Here is a 27,578-nt window from a genome sequence, read left to right as displayed (position 1 = left end):
AGCTGAACTAATGCAACGTTTTACAAATCAAGTGAGTGAAGAAATAATATTGTTGGTATGAATTTCACGTGATTTTATGTTTTTCATTATAAAAAAGAGAATCAGGAATTTTATTTGAAAGAGTTAATCAAAGCAGCGGTATCGCCTACTTTGGTTTATCCTGACAAGACTGGTCAAATGTGATCTAAAGCCACTTTATTTTAACATTATTATAACGTTCAACATGGTTGGTCATCAGAACGTGCACAAAGACCACCTGCCCGCTAGATGTCACTAAAGTGTTTGTAAGCTAGCAGCTTCTTAACCAGTGAAGGGCAATAACTCATCCCCTAACCTATTTGTTTGATCTGAAGCCTCTAAATTATGAGGAAAGTGGAAACAATCAAAAAGTTTAAAGAATCAATTAAATATAAAAATGAAATGTTTCACATCTTTAGATAAACATGTATTGACTATTTAGCAGGAACAACGTCTTATATGTTTTTTAAAATCCAGTTTATCATCAAAATACCCGTAATTCTGACATCTGGCTTTTACTTGACTTTAATCTCCTCAGTATTTTGAACGTTTTTACTGTTTGGTCACAAGTAAAGCACTTTGAGTAGCACTCTGTTTGAAAAGCGCTTTATAAATAAATCTGATTGATTGATTGATTGATTGATTAATTGATTGATTGATTGATTAATTGATTGATTGATTGATTGATTGATTGATTGAAGTGAGGAAATGAAATCCTCTTCAGCTCCTTTGCCAGTAAGACTTCATGTAAAGGAGAGTTTTATTGTGTTTCAACCACAGAAACTGGTCATCTCACTTCCTGTTCATGACTCATCAGCAGAACTTGTGTTCAGTATGAAGCATAGCGCTCTGCTGGACTCCGGTAGAGTTCATGCAAGTGCCTGCTGTGTTTGTGTCATCAGGCTTGTTGAAACCTTCTGAGGGTCTAGGTTTTAAAATTCATAAGAAACTGGATGATTTGACGTTTGCAGATTTCTTTAAGATGCAAAAGTTTCAGTGTGCAAACCTACAATCTTAAACTCATGCAGAGCTAACCCAGTCGATCAGCCCTGCTTTTATAAAGGTCCATCTTTATCAGGGGCTCCCTGCTGCTCCCTGATCCAGACACAGGTCCTTAGTGGGAAAATTTTCAACACCAAGAATGGAAACTGCAGGCATCCACAAATAAACAGCAATAAACAACAGCCTTCCTCTGCTGTTTGTCTCTCGAGGATAAACAGTGTTAGACACAATCCTGATGTTTAAAGTCGTTCTTATACAAACCATAAAGCTTCTGAAGCAGCTGCTCACGTTTCCGTGCCAACACATCTCAGACCTGTGCTGATCCTGCCAGCAGCAGAGCTGTCGATGCTTTCTGGCTTTGTGTAAACACGTGCCACTTTGTCCTCACTCTGTTTTCACCAGCCCGTTGTAAACGATGGAGCCCATGTACACAGAGACAGAGTATTTATAACGAGGACAGCAATGTTTTCTCTGAGTGCACATTTCTGTTCTCTTCATTTTCTAGTCAGGAACTTGTTTGTGGTTGCATGACATATTTTATCAGCTCACAGAAAAAGTGACCTTTAAACATACCCCTTAAGAACTCAAATAAAAAAAAACGAACTGTAAATCTTTATTTTTACTTCCTGCTATAAAAAAACAGTAGTCAGCTTAAGAATGTTGTTCACATAGGAGCTTTTTGGGAAATGTATGTTTTAAACTATTTAATCATTTGTTTAAATAAACAGAAAGGGAGAAACAAGAAAAAATGTGAGCTTGTCATTGAAAAAAACCCAAAAGGATAGGCAAGAACAAATAAGTATCTATTATTTGTAGTATTTCTGTTTTTAATCATAGGAAATAACATTCTTGGACTATTCGGACCAACTCTTGTTCATATTTAATTAATAAAACAAACTTATACAGCGCATTTTAGGACCCTCAAAGAAACTTTCATGCTTTCTCACATTCACACACTGCCAGTGATGGTAAGCTACTCTGTAGCCACAGCTGACCTGGGGCAGTCTGACAGAGGCAAGACTGCCATTTGGCGCTGTTGGCCTCTCTGACCACCACCAACCCAGGCAAGTTGGGTGAAGCGTCTTGTCCAAGGACACAACAGCAGAATACCCCTGGCGGGAACTGGAATCGACCCCATGACCCTTCGATCATGAGGCAACCCGCTCTACTCCTGAGCCACTGCTGCCCACAGGACAGGGTTTATCATCGCTCCTGTCTCCTATGATTTAGTTTAAATGAGTATTTCACAAACTTTTCAGCTTTAAAACCAAAGACAAATAAAAATTTCAGAAGTTTTTGACACTTAGAAAGATCTTCCCTGTGTGTTTGTTTTAAGCAACCGTGACAAAAATGTGGTTTGACTTAAAACTATATGTTCAGTTTTTAAATAAATGCTTATCACTTCCAGTTTACATGTTTATATTTCTTCTTCTTCTTGAAAAGACTTAACCGGAAACAAAATGGGTTTTATTATTTTGAAAGTCCTAACCGGAAACGCACTTTCCTATTATTGCTGTTTTGACCTTGGAGGTAATTTGCGGGGAAGTGGAGCGCGCTCTGCTCAATGCGTGTCTGGTGTGGACGCAGAGCATCCATCTTCTGCGCTTTTCTGCGCTTTTTTGCGTCATTCATGGAACTTAAATCAACATTAGACGCTAAATCCTGGATGAAGCGCTCTGAAGGAGAGTTTGAGGGTTTGTAGTTTGTTTTGGAGCTCCTTGGGACTGATCATGAAAAGTTTACTCCCCCTCATCGTTTTTCTCTCAACGTGTCCGCTCACGGTGAGTTGATTTATTTAGTTTAAAGAAGTGAAACGGCTCAAAAATATAATCAAGCTTTATTTGACCGAAATCCCATTATTCTATCACGGTAAATGGTAATGGTAAATAAATGGTACATTATCATAATGCCTGTTAATACCAGTTCCCTCATGTGTTTGAAAGGACTATTAAAGGACAACATAACAGTTGAAAATGAAAATTCTTTCGAGATTTTCTTTAATTTAACTTGAAAAAGACATTTCATGCTTTTATTGGGTTTATTTATAAATATTTTATACTTTGAGCTTTTACAGTTCAACTAGTCCTGCAGCAGATCTGCTGTGCCTCACTAACAAATGTTTTTGTTCATTGACAGAAGTCATGGAACTAACTTGTTAACTGGTTGTTAGATAATGTCAGAAGATGAAGTTTTGCTTATCTTTTTGACCATTTTTAATCAAATTCTTCCTGGTGGTTAATTAAATGGTGATTAGCAGCTTTAAAATGTATTTTATGTTTTTATACACATAAATTATGATGCAAATGTCTTTAAAATCAACATATTTGCTTGGAAAATCTGACATGAGTGTTAGTATTTGTTTGCTTTTATTTACTTTTTCTAAATAAAATGTTGAGGTGATGAATCTAGACGATAGATGTCACATTAGCTGATGTTGGGGTGGAGCCCCAGCTTCGGTGGCCAAGTCTCAGTGCTCATTATTTGGGTAATTTGTGGGAATAACCTCTTGCCGTTTGCCTGCTCTTTCCGAGCCGTCCTCCAGCTATTATCCCTTTTTTCCCTGCATCTGTCACACGTCATCAGGCCTCCCTGTGTGGATCCACCTCGCAGGACAAACAGAGGAAATGCCCTCTCTGTCTCTGCCCATCAGCCTCATTCTGATTAAAGCAGAATTTTTCACATCACCCCCACACATGTGAGTAAATCATGCAAACTCAGATATGCAGCAGAAGCTGCACAGATTATTCAGCAGCCCATTGTCTCACTTTCCCGCTAAAAGGAGTTTATAATATTCCATCTGGGCTTTAACGCCCTTTTTACGGGTATAAACTGAATCATTCGGGGTTTTAAGCTGTGAATATATTGTTGATTAAGTATTTTTGTGCGTCATCAGGGTTTTTCTGATGCACGAGGATTAAATTTGGCTTCTCTGCTCAGATTTCACCATCTTTCGCCAGCCCTCAAGGTTCACTGCTTGTCTTTACGTGTGACTTTGTGCAGCCCACATATTTGAGACTTCTCCTGCTGAGTGTGCCAGGATCAGTGTCCAGCTCTGGAAAACTTAAGCCAGTATTTCAGTGGGATGTGTCTGCATGTGGCAGCTAGCTAGCAGCTATCAGGAGGGAGGATCGGACACATTTTGAACACACCTGGGATCGTTTCAGCTGCAGCGAGGCCTTGTTTTCGTGATTATGGACTTTTGACCATGACAAATTCCCTCAAAATGGTTGCAAAGTTGTTGCAGGTGTCGTGAAGTCGCCTGAAATTCTCTTACATTTTCTTAATCTGTCAGTAAAGGTGGTAAATGTTAGACGACGTAGTCTGCATCCACACGGAAGGCAAAAGTGGACAAAATCTGACTTGTTTCCCACATTTTCTGACCTTCAAAGCAACACCAGTCCATGTTTTTGTTCTAATTTCACCCAGCTCATTCATCTGTGGTCCAAAATCAGACACATGTGGTCATGTCACACATTCATTCGACTTTTACTTGATTAAAGCGTGACCCAAGACATCATCTATGTGCGTACTGGACTGTGTCGTCACATCTTCTGCACACGAAGGCAACCGCCTCACGTCTCACTGCAGGTCATGATGTCATCTAGATCGAGTTTGTGCATCTGCAATAGGAAGAATCTGGCAGAAAACTTGATTTTTACTCCCAACACTGTGAGAGGCTCGTGTTCACCACATTATCAGACTCTTTTTCTCAAAGCACCAAGCTAGGAAGGACGCCGACACCACTGCAACCTCCACGTATTACTTTTAGACAAAAAGGCCACATTTTCTTTTGGTTCAGCTTCTTAAATGTCAGGATTTGTTATTTTTCTGTTTTTAATGGGAATGAATTTTAGGCCAGATTAAAGCAACATGGTGGGTTCTTTATTAAACTATGATGTTTTGAGAAGGAGGTGCAGACTTTGTCGGTTTAGAAGCTAAAGTTTTAATTCATCTGATGTGCAAAATAATGTCACACTGAAATGTGTTTTAGGTATTCACAAAAAAACTTTTTTTAAATATACGTCTAATTAGAGATCATCTGGTGATCCGATAGGTGAAACTCAACACTAAACAGCGTTTTGGTATTTGTTGGTTTGGGTTTGGTTTCCCTCTGATTTTGACCTTCACAGGCTCCCATACACTCTAGTCCATTGGTTTGTGGTCTAGACTGTGTGATGGCCTCTTAACCACATCCTCCATGTGTCGTTTTTCTCTGCAGCTTTTGTGAGACGTTATGTCTTGGTGGGATATGACGTCACAAACAACAACAGTCAGGATAGATAAAATGAGGAAACTTGGCCCAGTTGATCACTTCATCAAGTGAAATCAGTCACAAACACTGTGAGCGTGTTTTCACGGTCACAGTGTTTGTGATTGGAGAGTGGAGAGGAGAGTGTTCTCAAATGCAGACATTTTACTTCACATTGGACTTCACACAGTCGTTTCACATGTACTGTAACCTTTTTAGAAGAACAGTCGTCTTGTAATCCTTTGGAATAAGATGTAAGTGACACAAAAGCACGCTCACACTAGGAAATTTGGAGTCCTCTCAAGCTCGGAGACATTTTGGAATCTCCCTTGTGGATGCTGTTCCCAATATGTCGCCGGCACCTGCAGCCCAGTGAGCTACTGGTTTAGTGATGTGGCACATAAAATAGACACAATAAGGCCGAGAAGTTTTGTCTGGAGGTTTTTCTGCAGCATCTGATCACAGCGAGGACTCAGGTGTGAGCACGCTTCGTTGTCTGTCTAGACATCCAACACAAAAACATCCTGTTACGTTCAGATGAGAAAACACGAAGGGGGACTCACGTTTCTGGTCTGATGTATTTTTATTTGGAGCTGATAACAGATGCATGAAGTCAGGTTCAGCCGCTGGTTTAAATCCCACAGAGACTGTTGTGCTTTTTGGCAAAATATCTTTTTCTTCCATTTTAATTAGAAACAGGCGATGTGGTCAAAGTAAGCGGTGAGGGGTTAGAACAAGCTGAAACTTTACCAAAGAAACAGCATTCTATAGTAAAAATGTAATTTCACTAGAAACATTTTGAATTCCTGTAGCTGTTGCCTATAGTGATGAGTTAATCGTTCATTGGCTAAAAGTTGGATCTTGAGTGATCGACAGCTTAGGCCATATCTCTGCAGCACCGGGGGGGTTGGAGGAGGAGAGCAGTTCAGGTTGGACTAGAAGATTAAGTGATAAAAAGAATAACTTTATTAATCAGGTTTAAAGCTCTTGTTGGTAGAGAATAATTCCTGATTTATACTTCTCCCTCTGCGTCGCTGCAGAGACATGCAACACAGATGGAGAGGTACAAACCAGGCTTAAATGAGATGGAGAATACAAGCTGAGGATTTACTAAACTTAAATCTGAGTCTGAGGCCTTTACAGAACATTTTTCATTCGTTTGTGCAGCCATGTGGGTCTCTATTGCCTCTATAAACACTCTAAATGTGAAGAAAAAAACTGTTCATCCATTTAAGTCAGGGTTTGGTTTTAGGGATCAAAACCAGTTTCTCCTTTTGTGATGTCACAAACAGGGAAAGTAGAATAGAACCACCTCTCTTTGCAAAAGAGAGCTTCTGCTGGAGGAGCAGATAAGCTTCTCAGCTTATAACAGCATGAGTGGGATTGGGTGGGCGTGGCCAGAAGCAGCTTGTTTTCTTAAAGTGACAGAGGCCTGAAATGGCTCTTTCTGGTAGGTACTGAAAATGTCAAGAATATAACTGGAGAAATGTCTTTATGTGAGAGGGATTTGGTGTATAGAACGTCATGAAAATGTTTTTAGAACTATTATAATTGAATAAATAAGTCATGGCCACTCTAAAATTATTTTACAAAATACAAAAAGATGATATTTCTGACAGATTAAAACATCATTCATACATCCAGAGTATATGATCAACATGCTCTCATACTGAAAGTGCTTCAATATATTTAAAATGAATTCAACATTTTTAGATGAGGGAAATGAAGTAAATGAGCAGAGAAAAACCTCAGGAATACAAATATCAGCATCCTCCTAGAACACACCAGCAAAATCTTAAGTGCATTCAGGCTTTTTTTTTTTTTTTTTTTTTTTTACTAATAATTCTTAATATCTTAATATAAAATTAGATTAAACCTTTTAGTGCACTTAGCACGCAGCATCATTATAGGAACAAACCCCTCTTTCCTGGGCCTTCCTGTCTGGTTATCCACAGATGTGCCTGAGTATAAATCAGCTTTAATAAAGAGCTCTATCAGCCGACGCTGACTCATGAGATAATTGTGAATATCACCCTGAAGAATCGTTTACCTGTTCTGGAGAGACTCTTGAGTTAAAGCTGCCAGTCAAGTTAAAACAATGTTTGCAACTTCAAGTTGCTGTATTGATGCCTGGCCTAGCAACCGTTCCCAGCACACACTGACTTAATGTAACTTTTGTGCAGAAACATGATTTTCTGTCTGATTTTGGTCTTTTTAGAAATAAAAACGCTGGATGGTAAATCCTAAGAGCAATCTGAGAAGATATCCTTTGAAAGGATTTTCTGATGTGTAGCGATGATGCTGCTCGGAATCCTCTGAAGAAACCCTGCAGCAGATGGTGAACTCTGGGTGAAGTCATGCTGCCAGGCCTGGTCAGAGGTCAATAGTCATATTTGTGAACTCTTGTTTATTTATATCATTTTGGATTTGGGGCAGCTGCGACCCTAGGGTCAGAGTAGTTGGCCCGCTCCACAAAGAACCAGCTGCAGAAATGGATGAGCGGTATTCCCTTCTATCCCTGCAGAGTTCTCTGTACAAAAACAGGATTTCAGACAGAAGAGATGCTGTTCTGTTAAAGGACATCTATGCTGATCTGAGTTGAAAGGATTAATGCGATAAAAGACCAACAAATCTACCATCTGATGCACTAAAGGACATCTTTTTCTGCAAGAATCTGCTTTGAGGGTTTGGTGAAGAAGAAGAAAAGAAGAAGAAAATATCATTTCTATAGCGCCTCTCAAGATAAAAATCATGAGGCACTTCGCAAAAACAAACAAAAAAGTTAAAATATAAAAAAGCATTTAGAAAATGTTTAAAAATATATTTAAAATGAGCAAAAATAGGCACTTGGGATTTAAAAGAAAAAATGTTAAGAAAGAGAGAGAGTGAATAGGAAAGAGGGAAATCAGTGGATCCTGAGGAAGGTGGAATAGGTGGGGAGAGCAGAATAAAGAGAGAGTGGTGAAGAAGGTCATACAAAAGCCAGCCTGAACAAGTGAGTCTTCAGCTGCTTTTTGAAGGAGACCACTGAGTCCACTGATCTCAGGCTCAGGGGAAGAGAGTTCCAGAGTCTGGGGGCCACAGCAGCAAATGATCTGTCACCTTCGGTCTTTAGCCTGGTGCGCTGCACAACCAGTAGGCTTTGATCACTGGACCTCAGGGACCTGCTGGGGGTGTAGGGACTAAGAAGATCACCAATGTGGGGGCGATGGTGGCACAGGAGTTAAGTGCTCGCCTCGCAATCGGAAGGTCGCAGGTTCGAGACCCGCTCAGTCTGTCGCTGTCGTTGTGTCCTTGGGCAAGACACTTAACCCACATTGCCTGCTGGTGGTGGTCGGAGGGACCGGTGGCGCCAGTGCTCGGCAGCCTCGCCTCTGTCAGTGCACCCCAGGGCAGCTGTGGCTACATTGTAGCTCATCCCCACCAGTGTGTGAATGTGTGTGTGAATGGGTGAATGACTGGTTGTGTTGTAAAGCGCCTTGGGGGGTTCCAGGACTCTAGAAGGCGCTATATCAAATACAGGCCATTTTACCATTTATCAATGTAAGTTGGTGCTTGTCCATGTAAGGCCCTATAGACCAGAACCAGGACCTTGAAATGAACCCTGAAGTTGACTGGCAGCCAGTGAAGCTGGAGGAGAAGTGGGGTGATGTGGGTGTGTTTGGAGGACTTGGTCAGAAGCCGAGCACAGGCCTTCTGAACCACCTGTAGACGGTTCAGGGAGGTTCTGCTCAGACACGTGAAAAGAGAGTTACAGTAGTCTAAGCGTGAGGAGATGAAGGTGTGGAGAAGAGTCTCAAGTTCAGAGCGGGACAGAATGGGACTCAGCTTAGCAATGTTCCTGAGATGGAAGAAGGAAGAGCGAACAAGAGAACTGACATGAGAATCCAGGGTGAGAGCTGGGTCAAAGGTCACACCAAGATTCCTGACAGAAGGTTTGGTGTGAGAAGCAAGCTGACCAAGAGAGTCTCTGACTTTGGGAACCAGCTTGTCTGGGGCACAGATGAGGATCTCAGTCTTTTCTTCATTCAGCTGTAGAAAGCTCCCAGCCATCCAGGTTTTGATACAGTCTAAGCACGTGTGTAACAGCTGCAGCTTAGACATCTCATGGGGCTTAAAGGAGATGTACAGTTGGATGTCATCTGCATAAAGATGGTAGGAGATTCCTTTGAAGGAGCTCAGGATGTGCTGAAGAGGAAGCAGATAGAGGAGGAAGAGCAGAGGCCCCAGCACAGAACCTTGTGGGACACCATGGGTAAGAGAGTTGGTGGAGGACCTAAACTTGGAGACGACCACAGAAAAGGAACGCTCAGAAAGATAAGAGGAGAACCACTCCAGAGCAGATCCTGATAGGCCTACCCAGTCTCTCAGCCTCTCCAGTAGCAGGTGATGGTCAACAGTGTCAAAGGCTGCAGTCAGGTCCAGCAGGACCAGAACAGAACAGTCCCCTGCATCACTGTGAGCCAGAAGGTCATTAGAGACCCTAAGAAGAGCTGTTTCAGTAGAATGAGCTCTACAAAAACCTGACTGGAAGCTATTGTAATGTGAGGAAATATGGGTTTTCTGTGCAAAAGGTCATTTGACTCGGCTGGGTCAAAGAGATGGGTCGCTGAGAACTTTCACCCACAGATTGAGACCTTTGCAGACATGAAGTCTGCAAGAGTCTGCTGGAAACCATAACATCTGCCACCTGCAGCTTCGTGCCAGAAGATGTTGTTCCCACAGAAGATGTTGTTCCCAGGAAATGTAGTCATAACAAGTCGTAAACTTTATTTTCTTGATTTTAATGTTAAAGAATAATCATTATCATTTTGCTCATTATAAATGTGTTTTAATCAAATGAATGATTCTTATGCTTTGGGTAATTATAATGGATTAATGAATCCATACTTAATTAGATAATGTTTGAGGATGTTTGTTAGCGACCTTCACACACACTCAAGCGCACACACACACTCAAACACACCCACACACAGATTCTCACAGTAAACTCCAAAACACATTTGCTGACACACACGTTTGCTTTGAGAAGAGAAAGGCTTTTGGTAAGTTTCAGTTCATGATTCAGTTCGTGCTTGACAACGAAAGAGAGAGGACCTGACGAAACCAAAGGGGGGACAGAGCCGGTCGGCTCGTTTCTCCCCCCCCCTCACGCTGTTCCTGTCAGCCAGACAGAATAGCTGAATCGCAACTTCTAACGCAGACTCATACAGAGTCTTTTGATTTCTGAGTGAACTAAACTTAACGAACGCATCGACAAAACGCTTTACCACCAACGTGTACTGAGGGCAAATCTGGACCGGTTCGTGGCGCATCTTTGTTTTCTTTGCCAGCCAAGGTGCCCTGGATGAAACATCATCCTAAGGTGACGTCCCAGGTCCAACAGGGAGTCCGATTTTCGGTGAGGCACAACACGACAGATAGCGTTTTGATGCATCTTTTCCAACTAAACCTAAGTTTATTCAAACCATCACTTCACTCAGACACCTGTTTCTTCCTGAAGCAAAATCAGATGCACACACGCATTCATCTCACCTCATTTCCAATTCTCACTACACTTTGCACACATGCATCCATAACCACATCATATCACTCTCAATCCTCATTCATCACAAGGTCTATTTGAGCAAGAATAGCATATCAACTGTTAAAGATTGTCCCACAAAGTTGCCAGTGTTGATTGTTATTTCCTGTTTGTCAATTTCAAAATCATTAGTTTAATTTGAAGAATTAAAACTTTTAATTGTCAAACTTGAACTGAAAACACAGACCCACGGATATTATCGACAGTTTATCGATGAAAACAACCTTTGAGTCTTCTTAAAACTATACAATTTGGTTATTAATTTAATAAAATTAATATCACAAATTACAATGTAGAATGGTTCCTCTTTCATAAAAGAGCATAAACCATAACGCTACACTATCATAGATGTTATGTTCATCAAGAGCAGCTGTGAGTTGTTTAGCCACAACCTTTTCCAAGATCTTGGAGATGAACAGAAGTTTAGAGATGGTCTGAAGCTGCTATGGAGAGAGGGGTCGAGACTTGGTTTTTTAAGAAGCGGGTGGATTACAGCGTTCTTAAAGTAAGCTGGGACCTGACCAGAAACCAGAGAATTAATAATGGAGAGCACGCTGGGACCGATGGACAGAAAAGCACTTTTAAACAAAGATGAGGGTAAGATGTCAAGGGGGCATGCAGAGGTCTTCATAGAGTTAACTAGTTTGGTTAACTCAGTCAAAGAAACAGGAGCAAAGCTATCTAGGATGATGGGCCTGGTTGGAGTCGGGAGAGGCAGCGACAAGGCTGAAGGAGAGATGCTAGATCTAACCTTATTGACTTTGTCCACAAAGAAAGACAGAAAGTTCTCACAGTCTTCAACAGAGTGGATGGAGGCTGTAGGAGAGGCAGGAGACACGATGCTGCTGATGGTGTTAAACAGCACCTTGGGGTTCCCTTTGCTCTGGAACACCAGGTTGGAGAAATAGGAAATCCTAGCATCTCTGACTGCAGAGTTAAAGGATGACAGAAGATCCTTTAGGTGCAGCAGATGGACGTGGAGATGGGTTTTCTTCCACAAACGCTCAATTTTTCTGCATTGGGGCTTCAGGCTGCGAAGGCTGTCAGTAAACCAGGGAGTAGGGTTCACTGCAGGAACTGATCTGGTTCTGACAGGACAGATGTTGTCCAGAATAGAGAGGCAGTGCTCGTTGAACTGAGAAGTTAAGGAATCTGGGTCATTATCAGAAGAACAGGGTGGATCAAAAGCAGCAGAAAAATTGCTAGCTGTGCTCTCATTAAGAAAACGAGAACTAACCAGCAGGAGGTGGGGACGCAAAAACTGACAAATGAAAGAAAATGCAATGGTGATCTGAAATATAAACGTCCTCAGGGCAAACACTGTCAGAATTTAGACTCAGGGTAAAAACAAGGTCCAGAGTGTGCCCCCTGGTGTGTGTGGGGCCAGAAACATGCTGAATAAAGCTGAAGGAGTCCATAAGGCTGGAGAAATTCATGGCAAAGTGATCAGAGGGATCATCAACGTGAATGTTAAAGTCACCAACAATCACCAGTCTGGACAGCTTCACAGTGGAGGATAGAAAGTCACTAAACTCCTGAAGGAAAGAACTGTTTGGACCAGGTGGACGATAAACCACAGCACAGTAGAACGGGTCCTTACGCCCGACTTAAATCAGCTGCAGTTCAAAGTAAGCAAAGTGACCAGAGGTTGTAGAGCTACATGGAAGATGGTCTCTGAAAACAACAGCTAGGCCTCCACCATGACCAGAACCCCGGGGCTGGCTAAGAAAAGAATAACCACTCGGGCAAAGTTCAATCAGACCAGAATAATCAGATGTTTACTGCCAAACTTCAGTCAGAAACAGAAAGTCCAGGTTTTTAGAGATAATTAAGTCATTGAGAGGGAAGGACTTATTGTTAACAGAGCTGGTATTTAATAGAGCCATGCTGAGTGAGGTGGAGGAATCAGAAACTACAGAAACAGCTGGAGTTAGTGGATGTAAATTAGCAGGGTTAGATCCACGGTGTTTATAAAAACCACTTATGGAGGGAACAGGAGGAGAAACCACTGAGGAATGAGGATAAACTGACCTTAAAAACCTTGGACGGATGAACCGCGTCCCAACGTGGCCTGGCGGGAATGCGGAAGTGGCGCTCAGGTCACCAAACAAAGGACAAGAAGCTAGAAGATCGCAGATTTTTACCAGATAAACCACGCTTTAAGAGAAGTCTTATTCTCACCTGGATTCCTGCTTGTTTACCTCTTTTCCTCCGACGTTTTCCTGGGACCGGACAAACGTAGCCGGAGGCGGGCAGCTCGGGACCGTCGTTTGGCTCCGGGCCAGTGCGCCACTCAGATAAACAAACAGGGAGGTACGTCCTCGGTGCATCTTGGGTGATCGTGAACGAAAGAAAGGACAAAAGAGTCTGGCGATCATAGGAGATGGTAGCAGGGACACTACTGAAGAGGATCACAGACAGGAGCAAGGTGGAAAAGAGGAGGTTAGTGGAGAAAAGTTTGAAAAAGTGGCCGGTGACTGCGGCTAAGCCAAGCACAGGCGCCATCTTGTTGCCGACCGCAGATGGCCTGCCAACCTGAACATACACAGTTGCCCCCTTTGTTGGTGTCGGATACCTCATCAACACTTAAGGCTGTTTAGTAAAAACTAAAAGACAACAATTTCCTCACTCAGGATTATTTCTTCTTCTCTAAATGCAGATTATCACTGTCCTCCATTCTTCACTGGAGCCCAGAAGCAAAAACACCACCATGATTCATAATGATGTAAATGATGTTGACACTTCCCTTCTATAAAATGGGCTCGAGGTTCATTAGACTGTAAATATCCGGCTGGTTTTGACTCTGACAAGAACCAGATGGGTGTTTCATGCTGGCGCCGGTGTTTGGATCCAACTCAGAGCCCAAGTGGACGTTCTGAAGAGGATCCCCAGACAGCATAGGAGCTTACATCTCTGCTGCTGTTTCATGGATTAAATACTGGAAATCTTCTTTTACGGATGGTTAGCCAAATAGAATTAACCACTTCCTTTTATTTATGGATTGTTTGAGCCTAAATCTTTTCATGTGCACATAAGTATTGAGACACGTATTTAAATACACTACATAAACTGAAATAAAAGTACATTTCTAATGGAAATAGTTTTATAAATGATCCTGGCCGTGCACATAGGTCAAAGCTGCATTTCTAGTATTTGTACAGAAAGAAGTTCTGCTTTAGTTTGTGTGTGACGGCTTCATTACGACAGTGCGGTGCTGTTAGAGTGTTGCATCCCTTAGGAGACAAAATCAATGCAACCTGTGTGTGCCGTGTTTATTGTGTTGTTTGTTTTCCCTGATTTCCACTTGACAGGACAATATAAGCTTTTGTAGAAACCCTAATAAAGCTCGTCGACATTCAGCTCGACATTGACCTGAATCATCCTGGCATTCTGCCAGCGTTTCTCTAATCAGTTAATGGTTTTCAGCCATTTGAAGTGGCCTGTGCAGCCGATCGTGTGTCTGCTCACACAAAGCTGAGACAGGTGTGGGGATGAGGACCTGGACAACTCTGACTTCAGAGAGGAAATGGAGATAAAAGTAGAGTGACATGGAGAGAGAGAGAGGGAGCCGTGTTGACAGGAGAAGCTCCTGATGGCGACGTCTAACAAGAACAGATTTGCTCAGAGAAGACGACAGATCCAAAGCACGTCTCCAGTTCTCCTCCTCATTCACATTTAAATTAAAGTCAGGCGTCGGCTGCCGAGACAAGCTAATGAATCCTGGTGTAGATCCCGTTTATAAAGGTTCTCATGAGATTAATTCGTTCTGGCAAAGTCAGAGCTTCAGTGGAACAGAAGTGATGCAGCATCTACATTTCTTCTGAGGCGACAGCAGGGCAATAAAAAGCTTTTTATGGCTTAAATCCTGTTAAACAGGAGATAAAGCTGCGCAGCCTGTTTGTACAAATGACAAATGACTTTAGTGGAAATGATGTGCAGAAGAATCTCAGCCGATCTGGAGGATCTGAACATCTGTTGTTGTTTTTCTGCTCATCTGGACACGGCTGCAGCTGATTCAGAAAACTAAACACACCAGTTTGTGTTCTCGTGCATCACAAACAACTCCTGATCCAGGAGACATGTCTGCAGCAGAAACAAAACACAGCTTGTTTTATTAGCTTATTGTGACATTTCAAGCTGCTGTTTATTATTGGTCAGGGCTGCACAATTAATCAAATTTAGATTTTGCTTCCTAACTGTCACAAAAACAACATCATTAACGTAAAATTTGTTTTCTTTCTAAATTATTCACTCTTCCTCCACTTCTGCAGGCAAAACACACGACACAACACGTTTTAAGCCTTTAACTTAGGAAACCGTGCATCTGTGTGTTCCTTTGGGACAAAGGTTCAGTTTTAATATTATGTAAGATAAAAACAATGCAATAATAATTGTATTAATATTAAATACTCTTCCCATCACCATACAGCCGTCTTCATCAGTCTTAGTCTTCAAGCCAAGACTCGTTTCCATGATTTGGCTTTTGGATTATGACCCTTATTTATGCTTGTTTTTACTGTCCTGTGTTGTTTTATTGGTTGTTTTACTTGTTTTTATCTGTTTTTTATTGAACTGTTTATTCTGTTTTATTATGGCCTTCTGTAAGGCGCTTTGGTCAGCTCTCACGCTGTGTTCAAATGCGCTGTTACAAATAAATTGGTGTGGTGTGGTACATTAAGTTCTATCAAAACAGCGTCTAGGTGTTTTTATGCTTTCTGTAATCAGACAGTCATTTAAACTATTGCTGATCAAAGCAAAGGGAAATTAAATTATACACCGGATGTTGATGCTTTTATTTTGTCAAGCCGTTGTAGGAAAGGCTGTAGTTTCTGAATTTTTGGAGGGGGGTTGCCCTTTAATCTGTTTTGAGGGTAATTTTTCATGAGTTTTAGTCAAATCTGGTCATAACTCATAAATCTACCTCATACTGCTGAGAATAAACCATTTAAGTCGTATTGAATTATTCACTATTGCGACTTTTAAACATTTAAAAAGGAGAAGCACAATCATTTCCCAGATGTCTCATCTGCTTCTCTTACCTCTTAAAATAAAGTAAATTCTGCACTAAAACATATCTATTCAGCCTGACTCTGATACTTGTATTTATTGCAGCTGCTTTGTTTAAAATTACTTTTCTTACCTAAATGTTTAGATGGTTCCTGTGGGAGTGGATGCTAACTGAAGAATCCAGAGTGACCTTGTCTGCGTCCCATTTTCCTTCAGGTAGTTGCAGCAGAAAGTGGCTCTGTTAGTCATCTCGCCTGATGCCTTTTCCAACACTTCGCCTTCAGCTCAGTTTATCTGGTTTGACAGAAGCTTGATGAGGACATCTGAGCATGTTGCGGCCAAAGCTGAATCATAATCTGTTCTCCCGTCTCGCATAAACAGTTATTGGTGTTTGATGCGTGAAATTGTGGTTTAGCTTCCACTTGTGTGTTCTGTGTGTGTGAGCTAACTGGATGACGGTCAGATTCATCTCATGCGAGGGGACGAAGAGCTGCGATTTCCATGGGAAGTATTAACACTCAGAGGAGAACATGTTTGATTATTAAGCCACTATACATCTATTCTAACAGAAATATCTGATTCACTGAGAATAGAATAGGATGGAAGCCCTCGAGGACTGGAGCAGGTGACCTCTGCAGCAGACACTTACTGACCCTTTCCTGTTTAAAAAGAAGGAGGGAGAAAATCCTAATAAAGTCCTGCTCTGGTTCTTTTTTTTTATTTAATTTTTATTTATTTTTTTTACTTTTTTCACATTGTGAAATCTGGATGCTGCAAAGGCAGAGAAGAGCTGGTTAAGTGTGAACCAAAATTTGTTTTTATTTAGGATTATTGATGGTTAGAAATAAAAATGGTTGGAAAATAACTCTGGATTCTACAGAGCATGTAGGTAATTCCCAGAAATAACAGAGGCACATTTTTGTTACGTCATTCATCACCGTTGTGTGTTTTCCCCTCATTCTGCCACATAATGTGTAAGGGGGGAGGGGCCACGCAGCATCATCTGGGAGGCAAGAGGAAAATCTGAAAATGCTCTAGAAGAAAAACACCTTTTTCACTGTTTTTGTTCACTAATGGAGCAGCCTAACATTTGGTCAAATCTTAAACATCTTTGGTGACTTCAGCCACTATTAAATTCAAGTTTACCTGAAAATCTGTAAAACGGACCGACAAAGTTGTTGCTCTGTGCTTCTACGCTGGAAGTGCAAAGATTCCCAACAGAAAAACAAATATTCTTTCACAACTTTGTCCAACCGCTCATCTATTAGATTCGTCTCATCTTCTTTATCCTGAAAGTTGCTTCTTTATCACTCAATAAATAACCAAACTCAGCATCTCGTCTCCTCCCTGCTCTGAGTGCTGAACCCATTCAAACTATTTTTAGCTCAACCTCTGCAGCTTAAAACAGCGGAGGAAGCTGCGGTATGAAGATAATCTCTAAAACCATTTTAGTCTTTTTAAAATATTAATCTCAGACATTTTTAACTTTCTGTGCTTCCTTTGGAGTTCAGAGTCTCAAGCAGCTTTCACTGCGGTCAGTGTAATGAATTTAAATTACATGTTATTTAATAAGCCTTAAGGCGTAGGATTCCATAGGAAATATGAAATCAACCTTATGAATCTGTTGGGTTATTTTAACCAGAAGATTGGAACTTTTGATTGCAGAGATTAGATAACAGCTTCATATTCACTCAGGGACAACAGAGGAGAGAGAGTTGAGTTTAAAAGTTTATTGATTTATTGCTAAACAAATTAAACTAGACTAACTTTAACACTAAATGAATGGTGTGATGTGGAATGTTGCTCAGAACCAGCAAATCCAAAGAAGTGATTAGTTCTGATGGGAATTGAAGGTAATGTCTTTGCGTTAAGCTTTGGTTAGGAGATTCATAAACACATTCGATGCCATTTCGTTGGTCTACATACCCTGGTGGAAGTCCCCATTAGATCAGGAATGTCGAGGTCCAGCTTGACCTTCTCTGGAACTGAAGCCGGTAGGAAAAGCAGCGGTTGCCGACCAGACCAGTCTTGAGATACTTCCGGGTCACGACAGCTTTGTTGGCATCTAGTGAGACCCAAAACTGGGTCATGATGGTTCAGCTTTTATTCTAAAAGGAACCATTGCAGCAGGTGGAACAGCAACAGATTTTATCCAGCTTGTCGTTGGTTCTTTCGGCTGAAGAGGAAAGTTACGGATTGGCCACTCCCGACAACTTCTCTAGAACGCTTTGAACTGGCGTTAAAGATGACGTGGGCATAGTTTTATACTTCGGATGTTTTGGTTTATGGTCGAATGAAAAGTTGGCAGATTTACCAAGCACCATCAAAACCACGCCTCCGTCAGATCTGGCAGATTCTGATTGGATCAGTAAAGCAATGTGTCATGTCTTAACGCTCCGTGAGATCAGTCCTAGTGGAAACATTTAAAGTCATATTACTTATTATATTCTATAGGATTATAATAAAGTAATTAATATTTTGATTTCACAGATTGGTTGCATCTTATTTATTGACTAACACTTTGTTTGATTAGCTTTATTAAAATAGAGTTCTTTGATTTATTAAAAGGAGAGAGTCCATTCTTCATTCTTCTCTTGAGCTGGAAAGAAGCAGTTTATAACAAATGTATGAGACCTTGAGGCCATATCTCATGCAGACTAGTTCTGTGTCAGAGGAGAGGGGAAAATGACTTTTGGTGGGAAACAGTCATTTCATACTGTTACATCGGTAAATAAAAGGTTCACCTTGAACCGTATCATGCAGCTAAATCCCTTCTGGAAATGAGTAAACTCGTAGGTTATTTCTGCTTTCACTGACCTCAGCAGTTTTAGCTGATCTTGTCATGATGGGTGTTAACATTCTGACCCAAGACATACAGAATCAACTCAGAGTCAGGAGGATAGGTGAGAAAACAAACAATAATTTATTAGTCCCAACTAAAGGAGCACGTTAAAAGGTAGGTGATGATTAGGAGCTTCGCTCAGTTCATTTAGTCCAAATCCTGGGGCTCAAAGTTCGGGGTTAGAGAGGAGAGGAGAGGAGAGGAGGAGAGGAGAGGAGAAGAGAGGAGAGGAGAGGAGAGGAGAGGAGGGTCCGGTTGGCAGGTGAGTGGCAGGAGGAGTGCGGGACAGGGTGATCCTCGAAGGTGTGTGTGTGTGTGGGGGGGGGGGGGGGGGGGGGATCCTCGGAGTCCTGAGGGGGGTGCAGAGGCGGCGGAGAGCTGGTCGGTCAGAAGGGGCTGGGAGCGGGAGACAGGCGTGGATCCGTGACTTATGGCAGGTTCTGTAAGTGGAGGCTCGACCTGAAGGGGAGGGAGAAGCAGGGTAAGGTTACTCGGGACGAAGCTCGGAAGACAGTCTAGTCAAAGATAAAAGGCTTGTGACACTCAGGTAGCTCTACCAAGATTGAGTAATCATCCAGTGCTGAGGTGCGTCTCCCTGCTCCTTAAGAAGCTACTGACGAGTGGCAGATGGCTCGCTGCTCTCCGGTTCCGTCCATCTGCACTCAGACAGAATGAGAGTCAGGTGTGTTCACTCACCTCCAACCGTGACAGTTACCCCCCCCCCCCCCCCCCCCAAGGGACACCACCGGGCGACGCAGAGGAGGAGGAGGAGCGAGACAACTCAAAGTCCCGAATCAGAGAGGGGTCCGTGATAAACGAGCGAGGCACCCAAGAGCGGTCCCCGGGGCCACAACCCTCCCAGTCGACAAAGTACTGGAAACCACGCCCCCGGGGGCTGACGTCGAGAAGGCGGCGAACTGGGTAGATGAGACCACCCTCGAACTGCCTGGCCGGAGGTGGAGGAGCAGGGGGGGGGGGGGGGCAGAGGGGGTTCATGGAAACCGGCTTGATGGGTGAAACATGAAAAACAGGATGCACTCTTATTGCGGGGGGAGATCCAAACGGACAGCGGAAGGGCTGATAACAGAAGTGATCCTGTATGGTCCAATAAACCTGGGCGACAGCTTCTTGTTAGAGGCCTTGAGACATATGTCCCAGGTGGACAACCAGACCTCCTGGCCCAGGACGTATGCTGGAGCGGGTCGCCGGTGGCGATCGGCCAGGCGTCAATTCCTGACTGCCGTTCGACTCAGAGCAGCAGTGGTGGCAGCCCAAATCCTCCTGGAGCTGCGGACGAACTGGGGAACAGATGTAGAGGGTCTATAGTCCTGCAGGAGTACGGGGGGTTGGTAGCCCAGGGAGACCTCGAACGGAGAACGCCCAGTAGCGGATGACATGTGACAGTTATGGGCGTACCCGACCCACGGCAGATGGGTCCTCCAGCTCTCAGGGTTGGAGGAGCAGACACAGCGTAACATGGCCTCCAGCTCCCGGTTCATGCGTTCACATTGCCCGTTGGTTTGGGGATGAATACCCGAACTCAGAGCCACACGAGCCACACGAGTACCCAGGCTAGGCGAACTTCTAGACCTTCCAGACCTTGGACAGGAACTGGGGGCCCCCAGTCTGACACTATTTCCTCTGGAATGCTGTGTAGCCGGAAGACATGCTTAACCAGGAGCTGGGCCGTGTCTGCCGAAGATGGGAGAGATCTTAATGGGACTAGATGACAGGACTTGGAAAAACGATCAATAACTGTGAGAATTGTACTGAAACCATGAAAAACGGGTAAGCCGGTCACAAAATCCAGGGCGATATGCGACCATGGTCGGGATGGCACAGGAAGGGGGTTGAGGAGTCCAGCTGGGGGTTGGTTAGAACACTTATTTCCAGCACAGGTTTGACAGGCGTTAACATAATCCTTGACATCACAAAACATTGTAGGCCACCAGAAAGACCTACGAAGGAAGGCTACGGTTCTACTTATTCCAGGATGGATGGAGAACTTAGCTGAATGAGCCCAACGTATCATGGGAACTCTAACCTTTGAGGGCACGTACATCCTGTTGGGAGGACCGTTACCTGGACCAGGCTCGGTTCTTAGAGCCTCCTCTACCTGCTTTTGTGTATCCCACACCACTGCCGCTCCCACCAGGTAGGATGGGGAAGGATGGTGACAGGTACCGGGTCGGAGTCCGGTGAATACTGGCGGGAGAGAGCATCTGGTTTAGTGTTTTTGCTTCCTGGTCTGAAAGAGATAACAAAGTTAAATCTAGAAAAGAACAATGACCAGCGGTACTGTCTGGGATTAAGCCTCTTTGCCTCCTTCAGATACGAAAAGTTCTTGTGATCAGTCCAGACAATCGTGGGTAAGTCAGCCCCCTCCAGCCAATGTCTCCATTCTTCGAAAGCCAGTTTAACGGCCAACAATTCGCGGTCTCCAACATCATAATTACGCTCGGCCGGGCTCAGACGTCGGGAGAAGAAGGCACATGGATGAAGACGGTGATCGGCGGGAAAGACTTGAGACAGGATGGCTCCTACTCCCGTGTCAGAGGCGTCAACCTCGAGGGTGAACTGCTTGGTGGGGTCTGGTCTTGTAAGTATGGGAGCGTGGGAGAACTTATCCTTTAGTTCATTGAAAGCCTTATTGGCCTCTGGGGTCCAGGCAAAGGGTCGTTTAACGGAGGTGAGGTCGGTGAGAGGGGCAGCTGTCTGGCTGTAGTTGAAAATGAATCTCCTATGAAAATTTGCGAAACCCAGGAACCTCTGCAAATGTTTGCATGTTGTAGGTGTTGGCCACTCGAGCACTGCTTTTACCTTGTCAGGGTCCGTCCTCAACCGCCCACTCTCCAAAATAAAGCCGAGAAACTTGACTGAGGGAACGTGAAACTCACATTTCTCGGCTTTAACGTACTGACGGTTCTCCAATAGTCTTTGGAGTACTGCTCGGACATAAACTTGTGTGTGATTTGGGTTGAAATTTTTGACAAATGCAACATAAAATGTTGAGTTTAACAATACTGATAGCTTGTGGTGTGATTACACTAATGCATGAAGACCAGTGCGTCAAAGTGAGCATGTTCCTGTTTCTTCCTCTGCAGGTCGACGGCCGACATCCAACATGTAACTTCCTGCTGGAGGTGCAGCGGGACGAGGCGGAGTGTGTGAAGAGGCTGAGGGAGGAAGACAACCAAAAAGGTTACGATCAGTGATTTTATATCCCTAAATATGAGCTCAGCACCCTGAAAATCAGATAATCGAGTTTCTCTACTCACGGAGACAGTCTGAGTCCTGGTAAAATAGTTTTTACAGACAGAAAGAGCCCAACTGAACCACGAACAGGTAAACAGAGGAAACAGGATTCAGGTTTTTAACAACATTAAGGATTTTTGAGGATTTTTTTTTTCTTGAAGTCGTGAGTTTTCATTTTCTCATTAATGACATCTTTTTCAGTTTTTTAGTTATTTCTGAAACAAACAAAAGCAACAGCTCACAAAGAAAAGCTGCTGTTTAGATTAGATGCTGTGACTCTGTGGATGATAGTTAATTTATTCTGTCCACACCCGTCGAGGACAGCCGGCCTGATTGACCCGAACACGCAAACAAAAACATAACTGGTGTTTTCTGACTGATATAATGAGGACGTTTCTGCCGCAGCACATCTTTAGACTCCAGCTGTGGAAACTTTAGTTCCTGACATTTAAAAACTAGCCTTTAAGTGAATGATTGGTGTTTTGGTCGTCACTCTGAAAGCCTTCAGAATAAATCATTCATCAGAAACGCGAAAGGCTGAAGTTTAGACCCGATCAGCTTTCTGTTTATTCTGCTGTTTTCATTTTTATCCTGCTGGTTTTTCAGCTTTATTGGTTTAATGCAAAGAAATTCTGTCTTAATGGATTACGACCAAATCCTCCCGATACTAAACTGGATTAGTAATTCATGAGATTACATCTCTAAATTTAGATGAAAGCTACAATAATTATCCTCGTTTCTGTTTTTCTGCTGAAGTAGACTTAGTATCTAAAGAATCTCGCCCTGCAGATTTGTTCTTGTTCGTGGAAAATTATGAATCCTGCATCTGGATGCAGAACACGATGCAGAAGTGTTGCAGAGGAAATTGTCCTTCTCAAGGATTGTTTTTGTGTTTGTTTGTTTCATTTTGACCTTTTTGAAGCATTTATTTGATCTTTTAGATTAAAAAGTTAGTTTGATGATAATTGTCGCAAGCCAAGCCACCGGGCTAACTCTAGGTGTTAAATCTCAAGGCCTTGGCTCACGGTACAATATGGTGGGCTTGACCTCAGACCCCTCCTGACTAACACCCTTACTCTGTGGAGAGATATTTTACCTTGTGCAACCTAGACTCTTATTACTGGTAAAATCACCTTTATTTTGCTGTAGGAAGACTCCTGCTGTATCAGAACACACTGCGTGAGCTCATCGCGCTCAGAACAGACCCTCGTCAGCTTGTCCTCTGATCAGGTGAACGCTGATGTAAACAACCTGGGATGGAATGAAGCAACCAGCAAACTCACCTTTGCTGTGCCAGAGAAGGAAAGGAGGCCCCCACGAATTACTTTTAATTCCTTCCCGAAGGAGGGAAAAGTTTATTCCACACACAAAAAGGACACAAAAAGGTAATCCAACACAGGGAAGAACAGCTTAGGCTAATTTGGAAAAGTTCTTATCAATAAACCGAGATTCTAGCAGATCGGAGGAGAACAAGTTCTCTGTGTACACACACACACTTTCAGACCCAGCAGCAACCACCACCCCGATCAGAACCAACCATCGCTTTTTATTCCTCCCCTCCCACCTTCATGCACCATCATTTTTTCTCATTCTTCTGGGCTGTTTCTTTCTTTATTACAGTCTCGAATCAAAGATCAACTTCTTAACAGGAAGAGTCGTATTTTATTTTTGCAGCACAAAACTCCACCTCTACCTTTGCAGGCCCATTCTTCATCTTTGTGGTTTAACGCTTCTTCGCCCAGGCAGCAGCCGAGGCCCCCCTCTTCTTTCCTTCTTCACACATGCAGTTCCCTCCAACACTACTTTTTTTAGATTCCCTGCTCTGGTTTCTGAGAAGTCAGGCGTGCACACTTTTAGAGTCTTGGTTCTGACAAACCCAGTCAGCTTGCTCTCTTCCACAGAACCGCGCACAGGAGAGGGCGGGGTCTGTAGGGCTGGAGGTCAGAGGTTTCCACACAGAGAGGAGCTCGGCCCAGACTCGAACCATGTCATCAGTGAGTCTGCCCCGAGTCTCCTCTCAACAGTAATAAACAGTGATCATTGCCAGCATGAATACTCACTCAGGGTAAATTCATTCAATTCTACATTAAATCAAATTGCTGCAAATGAAAATTTCCTGAGCTTAATGAGATGTGGTGATTTTCTACTTTTGAATTATGCAGATAAAATCTGCTGAACCGCGACCCCGAGCAAGAGGGTTAAAAAATAATAAGCAGAGATGTTTAGACATGAATCATTCATCACCCTGACACACTTTGTTTGGTGTGTTTTTATGATGTTCTCCTCCAGCGTGATCGTCAGTTTTAACTCACAATAACCCAAAGTTATGTTTATGTAATATCCCTTTGGTTTGGTTCTTCCTTATAAATTGTGATCTATGCTTAGTTCTGAACTCTGTTAGGATTTTTTATTGTTTGAAAAGAAGATCTTATATATTGAAAGATAAGGAGCAAAAATTAGGTTTACGGAAGACATTTGCTAGAATTTACTAGAGAATCCAGAGTTCTGGAGTCTGGAAGCATTTTATTTTAAGTTGGCAGCAGAAAAATAAAAATCATAAATAACGATCCTTTTCCAGGGTGTTTATCATCTGGTCTCTTCCAGGTTTGTTTGTTTCATAAGAGGACTCTGAGGTTGGCCGAACCGGTGTGGAACCAGTTTGGTGTTATATTTGGAAACCAGTGAAAGCCAAAGCAGGTTGTCTAAAGGAAATGCACAAAGTTAGAGAAGGTTAATGGTAGACAGTCACAGCCCATGCTGAAGTTTAGGCGGATTGGCTTTTAGATTGTGCTTTTTGGAGAGTTGCTGCGGAAAAAACCCGAGGTCTCACCCCTGATGTGTTTCTGTGAAAGGATGGATCACTTAGATGGAGCTTTCTTCATGCACCGCTGACTCTGGATCTGTGTTGGAGCCATTTCCCCCTCGGGACTCGCGCACTTACACTCTCCTCCTCTTTTATCCTCTCTTAGCCTTTCTGTCCTTTTCGGTTTCTTCCACAGACTTTTATTTGAATCTGCTGCTGTGAAAACATCCAGAGGAGGAGGATGGGATATAGTTTTATTTTTATTCTGGGGGATGTATACAGGAATGTTGAGACGAGAATAGTCGTAGTCATTAGACATCCACAGGGAAGCCTTTGTTGGGTCAAACGCGATGAGTTGGAACTCACAAGCCTGTGTCCTCCTCTAGAGATAAAGTGTGACATAAAAACAGAAATGTTGTCGTGAGAACCAATCAGCTGGAGCACAAGAACAAAACAGAACCAAAAGATAAAATAAACAAATAAAAAAAGCAAAAGAAGACAGGTCTGGATCCAGATGTAGCATCAGGCTTAGTGCTTTCATCAGAAACCTGTCATATGTCTGCTGCCCCCTGGTGGAGTGTCTGATGGTAGCAAGGGAAGATTTTATTTATTACGGTTATATTTTTATAGAAATACTTAATAAAATAAACAGATTATTATATAGGTAGTTGTGATGTTATTTCAACCTTAAAATGTTTTAGCATTATTTCATAATTCAGGCTTTAAAGGCTTTAGAAACTTAAATGTCTGCTGTCACACCCTGTCCTGTCTCCCCATTCGGTTCAGTCCTGTGTTCATGTTAATTGCTCCCACATGCCTCTCGTCTCCCAATCACCCGAGGTCCCAGCTCCTCCTGTATTTAAACCCTGTTAGTCCATTTTGTCTGGTTGGCTCATTGTTTCATTGTCCTGCGTGCTCTCCTCATTAAAGACTGTTACTCGTTCCAGTTTGTCTGCCTGCCTGCTTCCCTCGCCCACATGTGGATCCTTGTATCTGCCTCACTCACCGGCACGTTGCGACATCTGCCTGTAAATAAAATTAGAAAGATAGTTTTTATTTTTTTATAAAATAAAGTAATAACCCAAGTATTTCCTTGGTCGGGTGGTTGGGACAAACAAGAACGCTGAGACAATAGAGAGCCATGTTCAGGTTGACCTTTAAATGATAAATCAAACTGATTTGTTTTTGCATAACTATGATAGGATGTTTCTAACAGTGACACACAAATAATCTGGTACTTTGGATATAAAAAACCTTAAACAGCAACAAAACCTGTCCAAAACTGACATGAAACAGCCAAACTTCTTCTCATCAAATCACACAGTCAATCGTTTTTTTTTTTTTTTTCAGGAAGACCAATTTTTTTATTTTGTGACTAAAAATAAATATTTCTGCAGCCATAGATGCAGGTTTTGACTTCTGAGATCAAGAGTCGGCATCTGGTTTCCTGACTATAGAGCGATGCCTCTGACTCTTCAGGAACTCTGGATGATGCGTTCTTTAGCAGAGCAGCAGAAAATGTCACATCGTGTTTGGGCCGCCTTTTCCCTGCTCTCTGCAGAAAGCTTTCATTGTTTTTGTTTACCTTTCTGTTGCTTCAGTCAGATGCCTTTGTAAAGTGGATCTTTAGCAGGGATGTTGCAGAGAAGAGCTCCACGTCCTCCTGCACACCGTCTCCACCCATCTGTCACTAAAAAGCCCAGCTGTCTGGTTGCCTTCACCACCGTGGCTCCCATTAAGGCTCAAGCAGGCAGCTGGAAAAGCAGCTTTACTTTACTGGTTTTGGTTCTAGAGCTTTGGCCCTTTATGTGTTCTGAGACTGTCTTTGGTTTTTTTAGGCTGTTTGAGGTATGAGCAGTCCGGAGCATACAGGCGTGTGTTAACACAAGGCTAAGACAACAATCCTCAAAGAAGAAGCTATTGCTGCTGGTCAATCTTAGAAGGGTTAACGGTCATTTCCAAACAACTTGGAGTTCATCAGAAAAACGTTATCACAGTGGAAAAAAATTAGGACAGATGCCAATTTTCCCAGGAGTGGAAGTCCCTGGAAGTTCACCCTGAGGTCACACCCAGACTAAGAGAAATAAAAATCTAAATTAATATAAAATAACTCAGACTCGTTTAAAGGAGGCAAAATTTCTAAACTCACGTTTGTCCAGATGTTTTACAATGTTTATTTATTTTTCTTATCACTAATAAAAAACATTTTACTAGAGCTCATGAAATCCAATTAAAATGGTCCCTTGATGAATCAAGTACAGATTTTTTCATTCCTCCTTTAAATAACTCAGGAAATAAATAAAGTCGTTTTTAATTTGCTTGATAGTTTTGGCGAAATAATATTTACTGCAATGAGACAAAGAAGTGACCGTGTGTCTGCAGATTAGCAGGTTGCAGGTTTGAATCCAGCTTCCGCCCACTGCATGTGTTCCTAAAGGAAACCCATAAAAATAATTTCTCAGTGGGATCTTCCTGGTTAAACAATGTATGTATAAATCAAACGGTGCAAGAAGCAGGAAAATCTAAAAATAATGCTGTTATATTTTTCCATTTGTGGGATAAACAATCCATGTAAATGTATTCAAAGTCATAAAATGTAAAATTCCAACACAATTTAAATCTCTGCATCTGCTGCAAAAAGTCCTCATGATGTCATGTTTGTGTCAAACAGAGCCGGGATGCAAAGGAGCCTGGGACAACATAGCATGCTGGGAACGAGCTGAATTCGGAGAAACCGTCACCGTCTCCTGTCCTCGAGCCTTGCGGATAATATTCGGCAGGAATGGTCAGCTGATCGCTTCATTCATCAAATGTTTAT

The 27,578-nt window shown here is 42.6% G+C and overlaps 1 protein-coding gene across 3 annotated transcripts in view; it reads left to right on the top strand.

Moving 5' to 3' along the window:
- The first annotated feature begins 2,549 nt into the window (after nucleotides 1-2,549).
- vipr2 (vasoactive intestinal peptide receptor 2) overlaps nucleotides 2,550-27,578 on the top strand; it is a 55,967-nt gene continuing 30,938 nt past the window's right edge. Inside the window, exons 1-3 of one of the 3 annotated variants that reach the window (XM_015956024.3) lie at nucleotides 2,550-2,801; nucleotides 21,807-21,903; nucleotides 27,432-27,545. In XM_015956024.3, the coding sequence (XP_015811510.1) occupies nucleotides 2,751-2,801; nucleotides 21,807-21,903; nucleotides 27,432-27,545 (262 nt within the window). In that variant the 5' untranslated portion in view covers nucleotides 2,550-2,750. Of the gene's footprint in view, nucleotides 2,802-21,806; nucleotides 21,904-23,110; nucleotides 23,343-27,431; nucleotides 27,546-27,578 lie in introns of those variants that run through there. The other 2 variants (XM_070541537.1, XM_054743509.2) reach the window with 2 other exon arrangements.

This window comes from Nothobranchius furzeri, chromosome 11, assembly GCF_043380555.1.
Source record: "Nothobranchius furzeri strain GRZ-AD chromosome 11, NfurGRZ-RIMD1, whole genome shotgun sequence".
In the NCBI taxonomy this organism is placed as follows: Eukaryota; Metazoa; Chordata; class Actinopteri; order Cyprinodontiformes; family Nothobranchiidae; genus Nothobranchius; species Nothobranchius furzeri.
This window is presented reverse-complemented; position numbering and strand designations above follow the sequence as displayed.